Source organism: Osmerus mordax, chromosome 12, assembly GCF_038355195.1.
Source record: "Osmerus mordax isolate fOsmMor3 chromosome 12, fOsmMor3.pri, whole genome shotgun sequence".
In the NCBI taxonomy this organism is placed as follows: domain Eukaryota; kingdom Metazoa; phylum Chordata; class Actinopteri; order Osmeriformes; family Osmeridae; genus Osmerus; species Osmerus mordax.
In genome coordinates, this window is record NC_090061.1 from 2,173,895 (window position 1) to 2,192,539 (window position 18,645).

General features: G+C 53.3%; 1 protein-coding gene across 1 annotated transcript in view; it reads left to right on the plus strand.

The window, feature by feature from the left end:
• Positions 1-18,645, plus strand: part of rapgef2b (Rap guanine nucleotide exchange factor 2b) — a 57,193-nt gene that overhangs the window by 22,679 nt on the left and 15,869 nt on the right. Inside the window, exons 3-10 of the mRNA XM_067248067.1 lie at positions 4,568-4,757; positions 8,955-9,086; positions 12,815-12,992; positions 14,680-14,816; positions 15,802-15,960; positions 17,122-17,274; positions 17,441-17,605; positions 18,370-18,477. Coding sequence (XP_067104168.1) covers positions 4,568-4,757; positions 8,955-9,086; positions 12,815-12,992; positions 14,680-14,816; positions 15,802-15,960; positions 17,122-17,274; positions 17,441-17,605; positions 18,370-18,477 — 1,222 coding nt within the window. The remainder of the gene's footprint in view (positions 1-4,567; positions 4,758-8,954; positions 9,087-12,814; positions 12,993-14,679; positions 14,817-15,801; positions 15,961-17,121; positions 17,275-17,440; positions 17,606-18,369; positions 18,478-18,645) is intronic.

Below are 18,645 nucleotides of genomic sequence, written 5' to 3' on the forward strand. Positions count from 1 at the left end.
GGAAACACAGGCTGCAACAGCAGCACAGACCTGCAGGAAACACAGGCTGCAACAGCAGCACAGACCTGCAGGAAACACAGGCTGCAACAGCAGCACAGACCTGCAGGAAACACAGGCTGCAACAGCAGCACAGACCTGCAGGAAACACAGGCTGCAACAGCAGCACACAGAGGAGCTCCACAGAAGAGGACTGGCCTGTTTCAGAAAATCCCTTCTCGCTGAATAATCCTGAACTGTGTACTGGATGACCTTCATACTGGATGACCCAAAATACAAATAAACAAACAGAACAACAGATGACTAAGTACCTCCGACGACACTTGGCACGCCCCTCAGTGGTCTGCCGGGGTTCATGTTCTGCTCTGATAGCATCGTCACATCCCTGTCCTACTCAGACACTGCCTTCACACTCACATTATTCAGCCCAAAAAACAGCCTTGTCGGCTTTGTCCCTGGAAAGCATGAGAGAGGAGGAGGGGGGGGGGGGGGGGGGAGGGGGCGGGGGAAGGGAGAGGGAGGGGCAAATTAGTCTGGTGTCCCCAGACAGGACCCTGGTTGCCACGGTGATCTAATGAAGCCCCCACCGGTGTTAATGATGGAGTCAGCAGCCGCCACCTGAGCTTGTTGGTGTGATGCATGACATCATCGCTGGGGGCCGGAGGGATGATGTCATAGTGGGCATCCCCCCCCCCCCCCCCCCACACACACACACACACACACACTCCCCAGGCAGAACTGGAAGCAGCCCAAACACCGCCCCAGGTTGCTTTCTAAGCACATTGTCTCTTTATCACGGCGTCTGGGCGACACACACACACACACAGTAGGACTGGATGTAAGTGGTGTTCAACCGCTGTGCTGTGGACACACTTACGGATCTGCATTAGTCGTGCGTGTGTGACTGTTTGATTCCTGTTCAATATGTTGGTAGTTGTTTATTTTGAGATGATCAAACTGAAGCAGTGGCTTGGCTAGTGTCTGCCTGGATGTATTTAAACACCATGTTCCATCTCAATGCCAGTTCACAGTCATAGCTCTGTTAGAGGGAGTCTATTGTGTTTCCTAGTACTCCATACCCTGGAGGCATTATCTGCCCCAGAGACGCACACATCCTCTAACACACACACACACACACACACACCCTCTAACACACACACACACACACACACACATCCTCTAACACACACACACACCCTCTAACACACACACACACCCTCTAACACACACACACAGTGCCATAATCTCCAAAGCATTTCACAATATACCCCTGGGTGCTGTGTGTTTGTGTGTGAGGTAGAGAGAGTGGGGGTAGGGTTGTCATCTGATAGATCCATCACCAGTGACAGTGATGTGACTGTGTGATCGATGGGGGATGTTCCCCAGACTAGGGCACTGGGCTAGAGGTGGGAGACTTGACGACCACTACCAAACAACTGTCTGCCAACCCCCCTCCCCCCTCTCCGTCTGCCTTTCTCTCTCTCTGTCTCTCTTTCTCTGTCTCTCCCTTCATCTTGCTCTTGTCTCTCTGCTTCTGTCGCCACAGCAACCAAAGGCCCCCGTGGGGGCGGGTCACTGTCGCCGTGGCTACTTCAGCCGAGTGGCGCTGGTGACATCACTGGCAGGGTTTCAAAGCACTGGGGCTCAGAATGTCTCCTCTCTTTCTCTCTGACCTTCTTTCCTTTCCACCTACTATCTCTCTCTCTCCTTAGCCTCTTTTTCCCTCTACTTTCTCTGCCCCCTCTCTCTTCCTCATTCTGTCTGTTTCCCTCGCCCTATCTCCCTCTCTCTCTCTCCCTCTCTCCCTCTCGCTCTCTCCCTATCTCCCTCTCTCTCTCTCTCTCTCTCTGAGGATACTGTTCCATTCCCGGTGTCTCTTGCCGCCCAGGAAATGGCTTTCCCTAGTTACGTTGCTATGCCAACCGGCTGCAGCCACTGTTCTCTACCGAAGTGAGCGTGATAATGGCATTACTCGTGCTGGGCTTGCTGTGTGCTCCCTCCCTCTCTCCCTCTCTCCTCTCCCTCCCCCTTTCTCTTTTGATATCTCCTCTGTAGTTCTCTCCCTGTTGCCATGTCTGTCTGTCTGTCTCGCTATATGTATCTGCTCACATTGTGTAGGTTAGTAGAGTAGAACAGCTGTCTCCAGTAAACACTGGCAGACAGTTTCAGGAGCTGGGAGGAGCTCTTGTTAAAACCCTCCAGCCCACCCCGCGACCCGCACCCCCACCCCCAAACACGCGCACAGCCCCTTGCGTGCAGTCACAGATGAACCAGGAGTCTTAACAAAGCGTGGGAGCCGCGGAGGCTGGTTTTCTGCCTCTCAGACCAATCTAACGGTGCGTAAAGCCGTGCAAGCTAGTCACTACGTGCGCGTGTGTGTGTGTCTGGGTACCGGAGAGAGCGCGAGGCAGCGGGAGGGGAGGGAGAAAGGGAGAGTGAGGATGAGAGAGTGAACGTGATTGAAAGTGCTGTCAGCCATTTTAGACGTTTTTTTCTATTTTTCTGCTTTATTATACATACAGCGGCGCTCATCGGCGGTAGGCTAATGTAACGGATGTGCATCCTTGCCGGTAGAAATATATTTTGTGTTTACCGTTTTCGATCGCTTCTTCGGGAGGCAGCGGGTTTGCTCGCAGGCAGTTGTCGCTGTGAGAAACCAATGCAGGGTTAGTGCGTTTGAGATCGAGGCAAGCGTACAGCGGATACTCCCCAAGCATCATCCGCTCTCTTCCCCCGCCCGAAACAGAAACCGACGGAGGCCAGGGAAGGGGAGGAGACGGGCGGCTAGAACGAGATGGGAGAGGAGGCTGTGTGAAGCTGGACCAGGATGTTCAATTTTAGCCCGGCGAACATTTTTTCATTATGAAACCATTAGTAGCATCAGGCAGCCATGGAGTCTCGAGCCAACACGATAAAACCCCGGTAAGTAGTCTATCGGCGCGCTACGCTTTTTCTTTTTTTTCTTTTTGCTTTATGACCCTCCAAATATGATTAGCGACTCTATAATGGATCCGCATCGGGTTTCTCTGGGGCCTCGCCTACATGAATGAATCCCAGGCCGAGTCAGAGCCAGACAACCGTTTTGATCACGACCTTATTTATCAGTCGGGGCTTCCTGGATGGGAATGTGTGTCAGTATGTTGTACAACGACCATGTGCTTGCTGTCACACCGTCTACCACGCACGAGAGGGGGGAAATGGTTTATGACCCGCGAGTGTCGCCGCCCTCATTAAGTTTTACGACGCACTTAGGTGACAATACTTGATTGTATCTGTGTGTCGCTGCCATAAAAGTGCGCTGCTACGATATTTTGTGAGTCAACGCAACTGCCATGTATTCGTTTGCATAGGGTGTGGGTTGAGAGAGTAGGCTGGTCCCAGCTTCCCTCAGCCGAGGTGCTGTCCATGGTGCTAGTGCAGCCCTGGCGATTACATAGACATCTGCAGACCGATGCAGAGACTGATCTGCACTTGAACTGTAAATGAATTGATTTGCTGTCAGCAACGCTGGCATCCGTCAACCCCCGAGGCCCACGCCTTCCTGTAAATCAGAATGACAGACCAAATGTAAAGGAGCCACTGACTATCGGAAGTAAATATCTCTCTCACACAATCTCTCTCTCTCTCTCTCTCTCTCTCTCTCTCTCTCTCTCTCTGTCTCTCTGTCTCTCTGTCTCTCTGTCTCTCTCTCTCTCTGTCTGTCTGTGTAAGCTACCTAGTTGTTTATGCATTAGCATATTAATGTATGCTAATGTTGATCAGGCCCAGCTGGAGACAACAACAAACCATAAAAGGATGAAGGGAAGGTTCGTACTGCAGCAGTGTCCTCCTCACTACAACTAACATGATGATAGAAAGAGAGAACTTCTACATCTAGTCTGCTACCAGACCCTGCATGGATATCATGCAACAGCTCCAGACCTATAGTGAAGTCTGTCAGGTTTGGAAGAGTATGGAGGTAAATGCAATTAGGATGTGAGTCTTATCTCTTGGCTGCACCCCTGTCTCTCTTTCCCAGGCTGTGATGTCGAAGTCGTGTTTATATGGAGATAGATGGACACAAAGACCTTATCTTTGGGCGTGCTCTTTTGTGTCGAGTTTGTTTGTCCGTTCCTGCCATTCTCCCAACAGATTCATAAGCAGTCGACGTGCATGCAGGCTCATCTTGTGTTTAGGCCTCGAGGTGAGGGACTGTCAGGCACTCACGGGTGGTTCAGTCAAATGGATTTGTGTTTCATGGTGATGTTTGGTTATCGGTGGCAGGCCTCATACACACCTGTCTGTTTCTCTGTCTATCTCTCTCTCTCTCTGTGTATCTCTCTCTCTCTCACTCTCTCACTCTCTCTCTCCCTCTGAATCTCTTTCTCACTCTGATCTCTGAATCTCTTTCTCACTCTGTGCCTCTCTCTCACTCTGTGCCTCTCTCCTTGTACCAGCAGCGTTGGGCGTGTAGGCAGGCCTGTCGTGGTGCTGCACAGAGTGCTAGAGGAGCGTGTGCAGGGTAAGCCTCGGGCCGTTTAATCGTGCACCCTGCCCAAACGCCCCTAATCTCTTGATCCGCGTGGCTCAGGAAAGTGAGAAGCCTCACCCCCAGTCTGGTGGCGTTCTGGAAGCCTCCGCCATCACCAGCGTCCCACACCCGCGGTTCCCCCTCCCCATGTCACCTCACCCCCCCTTACCCCCCAACCAAATCTGCCCCACCCCAGTCTCCAGGCAGAAGGGCCGGTCCCCACCAGCACCGTGGCCAGGGTCTCACCCTGGTCACCAGCCCTGGCGGAGGGATACACTTCTGGTCAGCCATCCAGCAGAGCAGCAATCTAGGTCATTAGGTCTAGTGTCATTGGAGGGGAAGCACATCTGCTCCAGATACAGCAGGGAGGGGGCCCACGTTGGGGCCCGACCACTATGGGGGATTAATCCCTCATGACCGGCTGCTTGGGAATTTTTCTCTGGGTTTTTGATCAGGAGGCCTAGATTTGCTATGATTGCGTGAAATGTTTTTTGTGTGTGTGGGGGGGGGGGGAGGAGGACATTGCTTATTAATAGGAGTGTAGCCTACTTAATGAGAGTCAATAAGCTTGTGTCAACACACATGCACACACCAACTGCCAATTAGACTGACTCCCAGCAGTAATGATTAGAAACACTTAGCAAGCAAAACTCCATGTTGTGGCGTCCATTTTGTCATTTAGTGTAACATGCTAGTAGCATGGTCATCTGACCAAACCCTCATGGGATGAGGGAACTGTGGTTGATTGACTGACGGTCGGATGACCTAAATTGGACGACAGAGGATGAAGTCTTTATTATCCTCTCTCCCTCCCTCCCTGCCTTCCTCCCCAGTGCAGGGGGTGTGAGGGGGCAGTGCGGGGCCAGTGGGAGGGGGGTTGGGGGTGCTGGGGACTAGCGGGTGGAGTCAGTCCTGGATATTGCTATTGGCATGTGGCTATCGACCGTGTGTGTGTGTGTGTGCTCCTCAGCAGGCTGAGCCACTGTCGCGCCCAGCCTTGATAAACCCCTCGGCTACACGTTTGTTTGGTTTGGTTCATTAGTTGATGTGCCATTGACTAATGAAAATTGTCTAGCATATCCTACCTATAACGATTTAAAGGCACTTCATCCCTGGCTAGCCTTGTGCTGCTGTGGAATTTGACCCGATTTCTACGTTTAGTTTGTAGCAGACGCCCATTTTTGTCTTTGTAATGTAGTTGGGGGTCCGACAGGGTTGTGGAGGCTCCCAGGTGTCTGGCTGAGGAGGGCCCTGGCTCCCAGGTGTCTGGCTGAGGAGGGCCCTGGCTCCCAGGTGTCTGGCTGAGGAGGGCCCTGGCTCCCAGGTGTCTGGCTGAGGAGGGCCCTGGCTCCCAGGTGTCTGGCTGAGGAGGGCCCTGGCCCCCAGGTGTCTGGCTGAGGAGGGCCCTGGCTCCCAGGTGTCTGGCTGAGGAGGGCCCTGGCTCCCAGGTGTCTGGCTGAGGAGGGCCCTGGCTCCCAGGTGTCTGGCTGAGGAGGGCCCTGGCCTCCGGGCCTCTGGAGGAGTGCTGGGGGTGTGTGCGCCCAGCCGGATAATTAAACGTGATGGCAATTTTTGATACAGTATAATGACATCACACCCCCCATGCCATTGTGGGGTTGTCTGGCCTTTCTCACACACACACACACACACACACACACACACACACACACACACACACACACACACACACACACACACACACACACACACACACACACATACACACTCACTCACACATACACACTCGCACAAACTCACACAAACTCACACATCATGACTGGAGTTGGGGGGTTCCTCTCCTGCGTGTGCCTGGGGTGTGAAGTGTAGATGGGGAAGTGGAAATGTTTGTCTCTCCTCGTCAGCAGTGACACCAGCAGTGTTACACCTGCTGCCTCCGTGCCTCCATGATACTGAGGCCTGGCAGCAGTTTTACACCTGCTGCCTCCGTGCCTCCATGATACTGAGGCCTGGCAGCAGTTTTACACCTGCTGCCTCCGTGCCTCCATGATACTGAGGCCTGGCAGCAGTGTTACACCTGCTGCCTCCATGCCTCCATGATACTGAGGTCTGGCAGCAGTGTTACACCTGCTGCCCCCGTGCCTCCATGATACTGAGGTCTGGCAGCAGTGTTACACCTTCTGCCTCCGTGCCTCCATGATACTGAGGTCTGGCAGCAGTGTTACACCTTCTGCCTCCGTGCCTCCATGATACTGAGGCCTGGCAGCAGTGTTACACCTGCTGCCTCCATGCCTCCATGATACTGAGGTCTGGCAGCAGTGTTACACCTGCTGCCCCCGTGCCTCCATGATACTGAGGTCTGGCAGCAGTGTTACACCTTCTGCCTCCGTGCCTCCATGATACTGAGGTCTGGCAGCAGTGTTACACCTTCTGCCTCCGTGCCTCCATGATACTGAGGTCTGGCAGCAGTGTTACACCTGCTGCCTCCGTGCCTCCATGATACTGAGGTCTGGCAGCAGTGTTACACCTTCTGCCTCCGTGCCTCCATGATACTGAGGTCTGGCAGCAGTGTTACACCTTCTGCCTCCGTGCCTCCATGATACTGAGGTCTGGCAGCAGTGTTACACCTTCTGCCTCCGTGCCTCCATGATACTGAGGTCTGGCACCTCCCTCCTCCTCAGAGCTGGCAGCTAGATGGAGTTCCTTCCAGGTGCAGGACAAACATTGGGCCTCACCTGTAAAAAGAAGCATTGGATATGTCTTACACTTTCTCACCTTCCCCGTCTGCCAGCATAGAGGTTCAGATTGATTCACTTGCAAATGAACCCCCACATATATTCATGTCTGATCTACTCCATTTTTCAACCAAGTGGCAGCACTCAAGGTTTTGTTTTACTGCTTTTATTTAAGGTGTTTTCACGGTCCACGGGCGACGCTGGTTGAATGAATCCAAGTAGGCATTTTAAAAGAACGAACCCGAATAACGTGTTTTTTTTTATCTGCTTCTGAAACTTTTTTAACTGGGCGCCTGTGGAGGAGTATTCACACGCCTCTCTTGAACACCTTCTACTCTCACCTTTTATTTCCTTCTTTGTCTTCTTGACTGAATTAAGCAGCGGTATCACACAGTTTAGGTGTGAAATCATTCAATATTCATGATCTGTTTTGGCCAGTGGTTGACTTTAGAAGTCGGATCTGCAGCTCTGGAGGAACAGAGAAAGAACATATAGCTCTAAAATATTCATGTTTGTTTGGGTCTCTTGGACTACTTTATATTCAACTCTTTTGATGAGTTCTATTGGTTTATTCCAGCAATGAGCTGATTGTGTGGATAATACATTCATATCTTTTATGTACAGTATTCAAATCATTGATATTCAGTATTCAAACGATCAAATGTTGGCGGTTTGTTGTTGTGCTAGGGTAGCGGTCCCTCATGGAGATTTGGCTCCATTTTGCACTCTTTCCTTTCGTTAGCATCGGTTAGCTGTGCTCAGGGACATGGTGGAGTGCATCTCACAGTCATCTCCACACAGGAATATAGGTCACAGCAATCAGAGATACGTCAACATCCTAAATTGGCTCACCGAATTAGCCTGCACTGCCACGCGGTGTGCGTGTGTACTTGAATGGGACATTGTCAGTGTGTTGATGTGTTTGTTGTGGTGGATGCCGTAGTCAGTTCTGGAGTTGGTTTTAAGAAGCCGACAAGTCCAGTGTTCTCTCCCAGCTTCAGGGTGCCCTGGCTACTTCACCCCCAAGACAAGCTTTGCAAATGTGGACAGAGAAACAAGCCAGAAAGTTTGCTAACCACGTCGCTGACATGAAACTCTGGATAGGCTCTCGTGTGCTCTTCCGTAAGCGCTCAGTAATTACCAGCATCACTATGGGACATGTTGGTTTAGTTTCATAAATCATCCTTTCATGCAGATAAATACATGTTCCCCCCACTGTAAATGTAAAGTTAATCTTTAACATTCCCCATGGATAATATATAATTTCAAATAACTAATTAACGTTAATAAATAATTACCACCCCCCCACCACCACCACCTCCCTGTCTTCTAGTTAGATATTTAATTATTTGGATAAAGCTTAAGCTTCTTTGCAGCTTCATGAAGACGTTTCGACGTGTGTTCTGTCAGAGGCCTGTGTAGTCCCTGTAGAGGATGGCAGATTGTTTTGAACTGCTGTTAGAAGGACACGACCGTCTGAACCAGGGAGAAGCATCTGCTGGATGCTGGACTAGCCAACACAACACACACTCATTCTATTACAGTTGTTTGATGTTGGGCTAACCGCTGTGACATCACACACACACACACACGAACGCCCCTGTGTGGTCAAGTGTAGCCTGTATGCCCAGCAGGTGTGTGTGTGATGGTGTGGACGGCTTGAGACAGGTGAAACTGACCATCTGTGTGTATGTTTGTGTGTGTGTGTGTGTGTGTGTGTTTGTACATGCATACGTGTGTGTGTGTGCGTGCAGCTCCCTGCAGACTTCAGCCGCCTCCACCTGGCAGACGGCTTGCACCCACAGGTGACCCACGTCTCCTCCAGCCAATCAGGATGTAGTATCACCAGCGACTCAGGGAGCAGCAGCCTATCAGACATTTACCAGGTAAGGAAGTCCCGCCCCCCCCAGCGCCAGCCCTTTAAATAGACTCCCAGCAGAGCTGTCGACCCTGCAACTCTCGGTCCTGCCCCCCTCGGTCCTGCCCCCCTCGGTCCTGCCCCCCTCGGTCCTGCACCTCTCGGTCCTGCACCTCTCGGTCCTGCCCCCCTCGGTCCCGCCCCCCTCGGACCCGCTCCCCGCCCCCCTCGGTCCCGGCCCCCTCGGACCCGCTCCCCGCCCTCCTCGGTCCCGCCCCCCTCGGTCCCGCTCCCCGCCCTCCTCGGTCCCGCCCCCCTCGGTCCCGCCCCCCTCGGTCCTGCCCCCCTCGGTCCCGCCCCCCTCGGTCCCGCCCCCCTCGGTCCCGCCCCCCTGGACTCTGCCCCCTCCCTCTCATGACTCCAGACGAGCCTCAAAGCCCTTCCTCCTAATCCTCTTAGCCCCCATAGCCTCCACGCATTGTCTCCTGCTGTGAGTCTGATGTGTGTGTGTGTGGTGTGTGTGTCTGATGCGTGTGTGTGGTGTGTGTGTCTGATGCGTGTGTGTGGTGTGTATGCTTTCGTACACAAATGTGCGTGTGCTGTTTCTGTAAACATAGTTAATGTGTGCTGGATGGTGCATGGGTGATCTGTAGTGTGTGTCCTTGTGTGTGCTGTGTAGCTGGGTATGTATGTCGGTTGTACTGTGCTTGTGTGTGTATACTGTACAGAGTGTTTACTGTACAGTGTGTGTGTGTGTGTGTGTGTACAGTGTGTGTGTGTGTGTGCAGGGATGGGCCTAAGTTGAACAGGCTCTACAGTGCCCAGTCCCTGATCCCAGTGTCTGAGCCATCTGGTGCTATAGGACCTCATTAGCAGGTCTGTAGCTGCTCTACAAAACTCCTCTCTCTCTCTCCACCTCTCTCTCTTCACCTCTCTCTCTTCACCTCTCTCTCTTCACCTCTCTCTATTCACCTCTCTCTCTTCACCTCTCTCTCTTCACCTCTCTCTCTTCACCACCTCTCTCTTCACCTCTCTCTCTTCACCTCTCTCTCTTCACCTCTCTCTCTTCAACTCTCTCTTCAACTCTCTCTCTTCACCTCTCTCTCTTCACCTCTCTCTCTTCACCTCTGACTCTCCTCTCTCTCCACCTCACTCTCTTCACCTCTCTTTCCACCTCTCTCTTTTCACCTGTATCCACCTCTCTCTCGCCTCTCTCTCCTCTCACTCTCTCTCCACCTCTCTCCTTTCTCTCTCCACCTCCAGCTCTCCTTTCTCTTAATCTCCCTCCTTCCTCGCCCTCCTTCCTTGTTTCCTTCTTGTTCTGTCCATCTCGGGGCAGCTTTAGTGTTGATCCTCCACCCCCTCGAGAACTAATTCCTGCTAGCACAGGAAGCAGGAAGGAGGTTCGTATCTGTATCATTACACTAGTGCCTGACGTGGTCCGTCCTGTCTGGTTCTCCTGTCTGGTTCTCCTGTCTGGTTCTCATGTCTGCTGTCTGTTCCCCCGCCAGGAGAACAGACCTGCCCCTCACAAACATGCCACACTGTTTTGTGTCTGAATAAATCATGGAATTGGTTCCTCAGAAGGGTTGAAAGCATTGATCCAAGAATAGCCCTGTTGAAATATTAACATCCTCCTCTCCCTCTTCCGTTTACCTCACAGCACGTTTATATATCCTGCGTGGGGAGAATCGCACTCCTTCTAGTATTTACAGACATCATGTGACGTTCCTGATTAGGTTAGCAGCTCCTAGTTGACTGTCTTAACGACTCGTCTCTACGGAAACCAAATGTGTCTGCTTGCAATGACCGAAGACAAACGCATCTACATAACTGTTTTCATATGCAAGACTACTTGAGATGTAATACTTGATTAACAAGCCTAGTATCTGTGTATTGAACCCTCCATGGTGGTCTCTTTAATGAGTCCCGTCCAGATTCACCAGGAGTTTAGCACCGTGAAAGATTTGAAATGAAAGTGTGTTTAAGGCCAGGAAGAGGGTGCTGTACTGCCTTGGCTGCAGCTGAGATGAGGTGTTGAGTCTGAAGGTGTTGAGAAGTCATATACTGGGCTTTTTGTTTCACACCTCCACAACTCCCCTGAGACTAGCCCCGCCCCTAACCCATCTGCCCCCACTCCCCCCTACCCACACCACCACCATCCTGGCCTCGCCCCCTGCCCTGCCAGGCTCCGCCCTCGCCGCCCAGGTGGCCACTCAGACAGGCCCCTGAATCATTAATGGTGCGTTTGCACATGTCTGCTTGAGGAGGGCTGATACGGTCATGAGGGGCCAGAGCGGCTGGTGTGTCTGAGGCGCTGAGAGGCGACCGGGCGTCCGAGGACCAAGATGCGTCTGGGCCGAGGCTTCTGCAGGCAGCTCGCCAGGTTACCGTCGCTCTCCGGTAAAACCGCGGAGCTCAGGCTCCGTGATCGGGTGAGGAAGAGGGTGCGTTTGTTCTGTGTCACTGCTGCTCCTCTGGGGCAGCCGGGGCGGGGTGTGGTTTCCGTCTCTATTGTGTGTGTGCTCTCGTTCTGGAGGAGAGCTTGGTGTTCGGAGCCTGGCTGTGGTATAGCCTTTCGGCGATATTTATAGAAAGTTGGAACGTGTTGATTGATGCCACCCTGGTGTGCAGTGCTTTAGCTCCTCTTTTCCTCGTTCGCCCCCATATTTTCTCACTGCTCTGCTCTATCCAGGAACCCGCCAGACGGGAGTGGGGGTGACGGGGGTGACGGGAGTGGGGGTGACGGGAGTGGGGGGGGTGGGGGTGATGGGGGTGGGGGTGACGGGGGTGACGGGAGGGGGGGTGACGGGAGGGGGGGTGACGAGAGGGAGGGTGACGGGAGGGGGGGGTGACGGGAGGGAGGGTGACGGGAGGGGGGGTGACGAGAGGGGGGGTGACGGGAGGGGGGGTGAAGGGAGGGGGGGTGACGAGAGGGGGGGTGACGGGAGGGGGGGTGAAGGGAGGGGGGGTGACGGGGTTTGTCGGAGGAGGTGCTCCAGCACCAGGGCTGGGTTTTGAGGAAATTAGCTTGTTGCCATGCAGAGGGTCTTTGGTGTTTGGTGTTGATGCGTGTGTGTGTGTGTCTCTGTTGGGCTTTGCGGTGCACCTCGTCAGTCTCGCTAAAGCCGGCAGATCTGCAGAGCGCCAGAGGCACCCTCTCATTGTTACATTGTCTTGTTGAGGGACCGGCGTTGAACCCGTAACCCAGTTGAAGGAGATTCTGTGTAGGTTCAAATCTCATGCAGTTAAATGTAATATCCATAACCCTCTGCAGTCAGACTTAATACACGCTAACAACCTGCTACAGGGGCTTGTTTTTTATTGTTCCCTGAGCTGATCGCTGGAGCGGGCAGACATGTTGGATCTCTAGGTCCTTACCCCGATCTTCTCCTCTGCTGGAGCTGTGAGATCTTCTCTCTCTCCTGGTCGATTACAGACATGGTGGAAAGCCTTCTGAGAATCCTTGTTTGACATTCTGCCACTGACCATGATGAAGAGCTGCTTGGACGTGCTGCATGTTTTTATATTCACACCAAGCCTTGTTGTTGTCTTTGTTTGGCAAGGTTGGACCAGAAGCTGCTCCTGAAGACAGCGGCACTTCCTGAATGACTCTGTTATATCTCTCCTAATGTGCCTGATGACCAAGATCTTTTCCTGGTTTACTGATACCTCTTCCTGGGTCACTAAGATCTCTTCCTGGTTTACCGAGATCTCTTCCTGCTTGACCAGGATCTCTTCCTGCTTGTGTTTCAGGCCACGGAGAACGATCAAGGAGACATGGACCTGAGCGGCCTGCCGGAGACGGCGGTGGACTCGGAGGAGGACGACGACGAGGAGGACATCGAGCGTGCGTCCGACCCCCTCATGAGCCGCGACATCGTACGGGACTGTCTGGAGAAGGACCCCATGGACAGGACTGATGATGACATTGGTGAGTGTCGACCGAGGGGCTGGGTGGAGGCAGGGTGGAGGCAGGGTGGAGGCTAGGTGGAGGCTAGGTGGAGGCAGGGTGGAGGCTAGGTGGAGGCAGGGTGGAGGCTAGGTGGAGGCAGGGTGGAGGCTGGGTGGAGGGTGGGGCGGGGCCAGGGCCTGCGTCCGCGAGATAGGCCAGCAGGTGAGCTCTGCTCGCAGAGTCACTCAGGGATCACCAGTTCTAATTCGGGAGAACTTAGTCTATAAACAACCCCTAATATACCCACTTTTTTTGCAATTGCGTCGCAGTTTCTTAGATGTATTAGCAAGTGTTCTGTTGGGGAGCGCTACACCGAGAGTAATGAGGGCTAATTAGAGCGAGCTTCTTTCGCAGAGTGGATATGCTTCCCAAACTCTATTGTAGCTTCATCAGTGCTTAATGATGTGTGTAGGAACACGCCCCGCCCCTGCAGTTAGCCCCACCCCTCCTGAATGCAGTGTGAGCCCCGCGAGCCACAGCCACTTCCACAATCCTCTGGGGCGCTCTGTGTTCGGCTTCTCTCACATCCCCAGCGTGTGTGTCGTGTCCCCCCCCCACACACACACACACCCTCCAGGAACATTTCCTTCCACATGAAGCTTTTGATATCAGACCGTGGCTGTGTACGCTATGATTCATCCACAGGGGTGATGATACTAACTAGGGGGACTGGGTGAATATTATTATTTTTTATACTTGCTTGAATTCCCCCTGTTTCCGAGCTTGACTGTGGATGTGACGGGCGATCAGGGGATGATGTGTTTGATGTACAGAGAGTGAGAGGGCCCCCCCCTCTCTCCCCCCACCCCCACCCCCACCCCTGCACACACTCTTACTCCATGTGGCACAGGCCCCCACCCCCACACTTCCCCCCCCCTCCCCGGCAGGCTTTTCTAGGTCACTCTGGCACATCCTCTCCCGGCACATTAAAGTTTCAGTGCTTCCTTAGCTCCCCCCTCCACTCTGTTGCCATGCCAAGTACAGGTCAACCAGTGCATGCAGCCTGAGCTGCAAACTAGCACCAGACAAGCCCTACGCTAGCACCAGGATAGCACCAGACTAACCCTACGCTAGCACCAGGATAGCACCAGACTAACCCTACGCTAGCACCAGGATAGCACCAGACTAGCGCCATGCTAGCTCAAGACTAACGCCAGACTAGCCCCCATGCTAGCCCCGTGCTAGCCCCATGCTAGCTCTACACTAGCAGGGTGTGGCTCTCGGTTCCCTGGACCTTGCCACAGCTTAGCCGTGGTTAGCTAGGGAAACACAGACATGCATCCCCAGACAAAGACCCTTTAAACATCTCCAGGCTGTTTTTTATTACAGGAGGTCTTTACAAGAAGAGTCAGCATCGATTGAGCTGATTCATGTTTGTAAGGTCAATGAAAGGGTTATCTTCTTAGTGTACTCTAGATAATCACCTGGTTGTGTGGTATTCATCATGGTAGCAAGGCTGAATACTAACCTCTCCTGTCCTCCTCTCCTCTCTCCTCCTCACCTCCTCTGCCCGCCTCCCCCTCTCCCCTTCTCTGCCTTCCTCTCCCCTCCTCCTCTTCCTTCCCCTCTCCTCCTCTCCCCTCCTTCTCTGCTTTCCCCTCTCCCCTCCTCCTCTGCTTTCCCTTCTGCTCCTCTCCTCCTCTTCCCCCCTCCCTCCCTCTCCCAGAGCAACTCCTGGAGTTCATGCACCAGCTGCCAGCGTTTGCCAACATGACCATGTCTGTCCGGAGGGAGCTGTGTGCCGTCATGGTGTTCGCTGTGGTGGAGCGGGCAGGAACCATCGTCCTCAACGATGGAGAAGAGGTCTGTCTGTCTGCCTGTCTCTCTGTCTGACTGTCTCTCAGTCTGTCTGGGTCAAGGGTGTGGGCTTCAATCCATTGTCTGTCAGAGAGGGAGGGGGTGAGGTGAGGTGAGGTGTGGGAGAAAGGAATAATGGAAGAGAGAGAGGGGGGGAGAGAGGGAGAGAGAGAGAGAGGAACAGAGATGGAAGAGGGAGGGGGTGAGGTGAGGTGAGGTGTGGGAGAAAGGAACGATGGAAGAGAGAGAACGCAAGACAGCGAGAGAGCGAAAGGAGAGGGAGGGAGGGGGGAAGAGAGAGGCTGTATTTCCTGTCTCGGTGGTGTAGACTTGTGCCTCTCTCTCTTGCCACCAAGACCTTTTCTTCCATTTGAAGTTTTTTTCTGCTCTATTAAACATGAATGACTGCCTTCTCTCCCAGTCCCTGAGTCCTTCCCCCTCAGGGGAACGGCACACATCTCATATCTACTCCTCTTTACTGGGGCCGCAGCCTGACTCTGAATCTAGCCATTTTGGTCATTTTTACGCTTCAGTAAACCCAAACAATAGAGTGTGAAGCATGCCTTTAAGGCCAGGCCGAAAAGCCACAGTAAACCAGTGAGCTGATGTAACCCTTACTGTGACCATACGCTGGTGTTGGTGCTGGAGGAAGACGTTTGGAGCCTGTGATGTTTGTTGTGGTGGAAGAGAGAGAGTTCATCCATTATGTCGCAATGTGGGATTTAACTATCGAGTTTAATGAGAACCCATAAAAACATTCCTTTATATGCTATAAAAATATATGATATTTATCGTAAACCAACTCAAATGTAGTTAGTAAACGCAGTTGACATGATTACGATTCCAAAAATGGAAATCAATCATCTCGCTGAGTCCCTTGAATCCAGCACCAGTTTGTGTGTACGGTACACTATGGTACACTACACCTGGAGACTGAGTGTGGGTCCCCAGCTCTCGTCCACCTCTGACCTGCCGCTCTCTGCTGTCCCAGCTGGACTCGTGGTCGGTGATCCTGAACGGCTCCGTGGAGGTGACGTGCCCAGAGGGCCGCGCTGAGATCCTGTGCATGGGGAACAGCTTCGGGGTGTCGCCCACCATGGAGAAGGAGTACATGAAGGGCGTGATGAAGACCAAGGTGGACGACTGCCAGGTACAGATCAGCTTGGAGGTCACAGGACAGCAGATGGATGTGTTGTTGATCCTTATAGTGTTGGCGGATGGGGAAACATGACTGTGATGGATGGAACCTTTCATCTCTGCTTTTCTCTTCCTCCTCCTCTCTCTCCTTCCTCCTTCTCTTTCACCTCCTCTACCTTCCTCCTACTCCTCTCCCTCCCCTCCCTCATCCTCCCTCCTCCTCCTCTCCCTCCTCCTCTTTCTCCTCCTCCTCTTCCTCCCCTCCCTCTTCCTCCCCTCCCTCCTCCTCCTCTTCCTCCCCTCCCTCCCTCCTCCTCCTCCTCCCCTCCCTCTTCCTCCCCTCCCTCCTCCTCCCCTCCCGCTCCTCCTCCTCTCCCCCCTCTACCTCCTCCCCTCGCTCCTCTCCCTCCTCCTCCCCTCCCCCCTCCTCCTCTTCCTCCCCTCCCTCTTCCTCCCCTCCCTCCTCCTCCTCTCCCTCCCCTCCCTCCTCCTCCTCCTCTCCCTCCTCCTCCTCTTCCTCCCCTCCCTCTCCCTCCTCCTCCTCCTCCTCCTCCCCTCCTCCTCCTCCTCCCCTCCCTCCTCCTCCTCTCCCTCCTCCTCCCCTCCCTCCTCCTCCCCTACCTCCTCCTCCACTACCTCCTCCTCTACCTCCTCCTCCTCCCCTCCCTCCTCCTCCTCCTCTTCCTCCCCTCCCGCCTCCTCCCCTCCCCCTCCTCCTCCTCTCCCTCCCCTACCTCCTCCTCCTCCCCTCTCTCCCTCCTCCTCCCTCCTCCCCTCCCCCTCCTCCCCTCCCTCCTCCTCCTCTACCTCCTCCTCCTCCTCTCCTCCCTCCTCCTCCTCCTCCCCCCTCCTCCTCTACCTCCTCCTCCCTCCTCCCACTCTACCTCCTCCTCCTCCCCTCCCTCCTCCTCCTCCCTCCTCCTCCTCCTCCCCTCCCTCTTCCTCCCCTCCCGCCTCCTCCCCCTCCTCCTCCTCTCCCTCCCCTACCTCCTCCTCCTCCCCTCTCTCCCTCCTCCCTCCTCCTCCCCTCCCCCTCCTCCGCTCCCTCCTCCTCCTCTACCTCCTCCTCCTCCTCTCCTCCCTCCTCCTCCTCCTCCCCCCTCCTCCTCTACCTCCTCCTCCCACTCTACCTCCTCCTCCTCTCCTCCCTCCTCCTCCTCCTCCTCCTCTCCAGTTTGTGTGCATCGCCCAGCAGGACTACTGCTGCATCCTGAACCAGGTGGAGAAGAACATGCAGAAGGTGGAGGAGGAGGGAGAGATCGTCATGGTGAAGGAGCACCGCGAACTGGACCGCACCGGAACCAGGAAGGGGCACATCGTCATCAAGGTGAGGCTGGGACTCTATCACACATCACACACAGAGACTCCCCAGCACATACTTTACCTTAGTTTCGTTCTAATCAAACTGTTTTATCGGGCAAAGTAGTATTTTTGAGAAGGCGGCGTCAGTGGTGGAGCAGTGTTGAGCATGCCTTTCCCCTCCGGCCCTGCAGGGCACGACGGAGCGCCTGACCATGCACCTGGTGGAGGAGCACTCGGTGGTGGACCCCACCTACATCGAGGACTTCCTGCTCACCTACAGGACCTTCCTGTCCAGCCCCATGGTGGTGGGGCACAAGCTGCTGGAGTGGTTCCATGATCCAAGCCTCAGGGACAAGGTACACACACATGGACACACACCGCTAGACTATCACACACACTGCTTTTTGCACTGCATTACAAAATTGAATCTTGTACATTTGTATTTTTTGTAATATTTGTATTTTTATATTGTAAATTACGGCAACTTATATTTTATTTTATTGTATATTTTATTTAATTCTAATTCCACTTAGTACTGCTAGTTTATGTACCCTTAGTATAGATAGTCCACATATTTAAACTTTAGGTCCCTATATGTTTATTTTATGCACCTTCCTGCCAAAGCAAATTCCTTGTCTGTGCAAACTTTCATGGCGAATAAATCCCATTCTGATTCTGACATTCACATGGACACACACATACAGCTAGACTATCACACACACACCCACACAGCTATACTATCACACACACACCCACACAGCTAGACTATCACACACACACACAGCTAGACTATCACACACACACACAGCTAGACTATCACACGCACACACAGCTAGACTATCACACACACACACACACACACACACCCACACAGCTAGACTATCACACACACACACAGCTAGACTATCACACACACACACACACCCACACAGCTAGACTATCACACACACACACATACAGCTAGACTATCACACACACACACACACACCCACACAGCTAGACTATCACACACACACAGCTAGACTATCATACGCTCACACCTTCACATCATTCAGACAGACCATACACCTGTAGACCCACACGTGCTGTGATGGTGATCTCCCCTGTGCTGGTTTCCCAGGTTACACGGGTAGTCTTGCTGTGGGTGAACAATCACTTCAACGACTTTGAAGGCGACCATGCGATGACACACTTCCTTGAGGAGTTCGAGAACAATCTGGAGAGAGAGGTCGGTTTCTTTCTCAAGTTAAACATCTCATGAACCCTCATACAGTATCACATCCTCCAGTCATCCTCCTGGCCTTTACTAAAATGCATATAAAGTTCATGTTTAGGTGAAGTTCCATAGCCTCAAATGCAAAGCCCTCTGTGACATTGCTTGTAAAAAGGACTACAG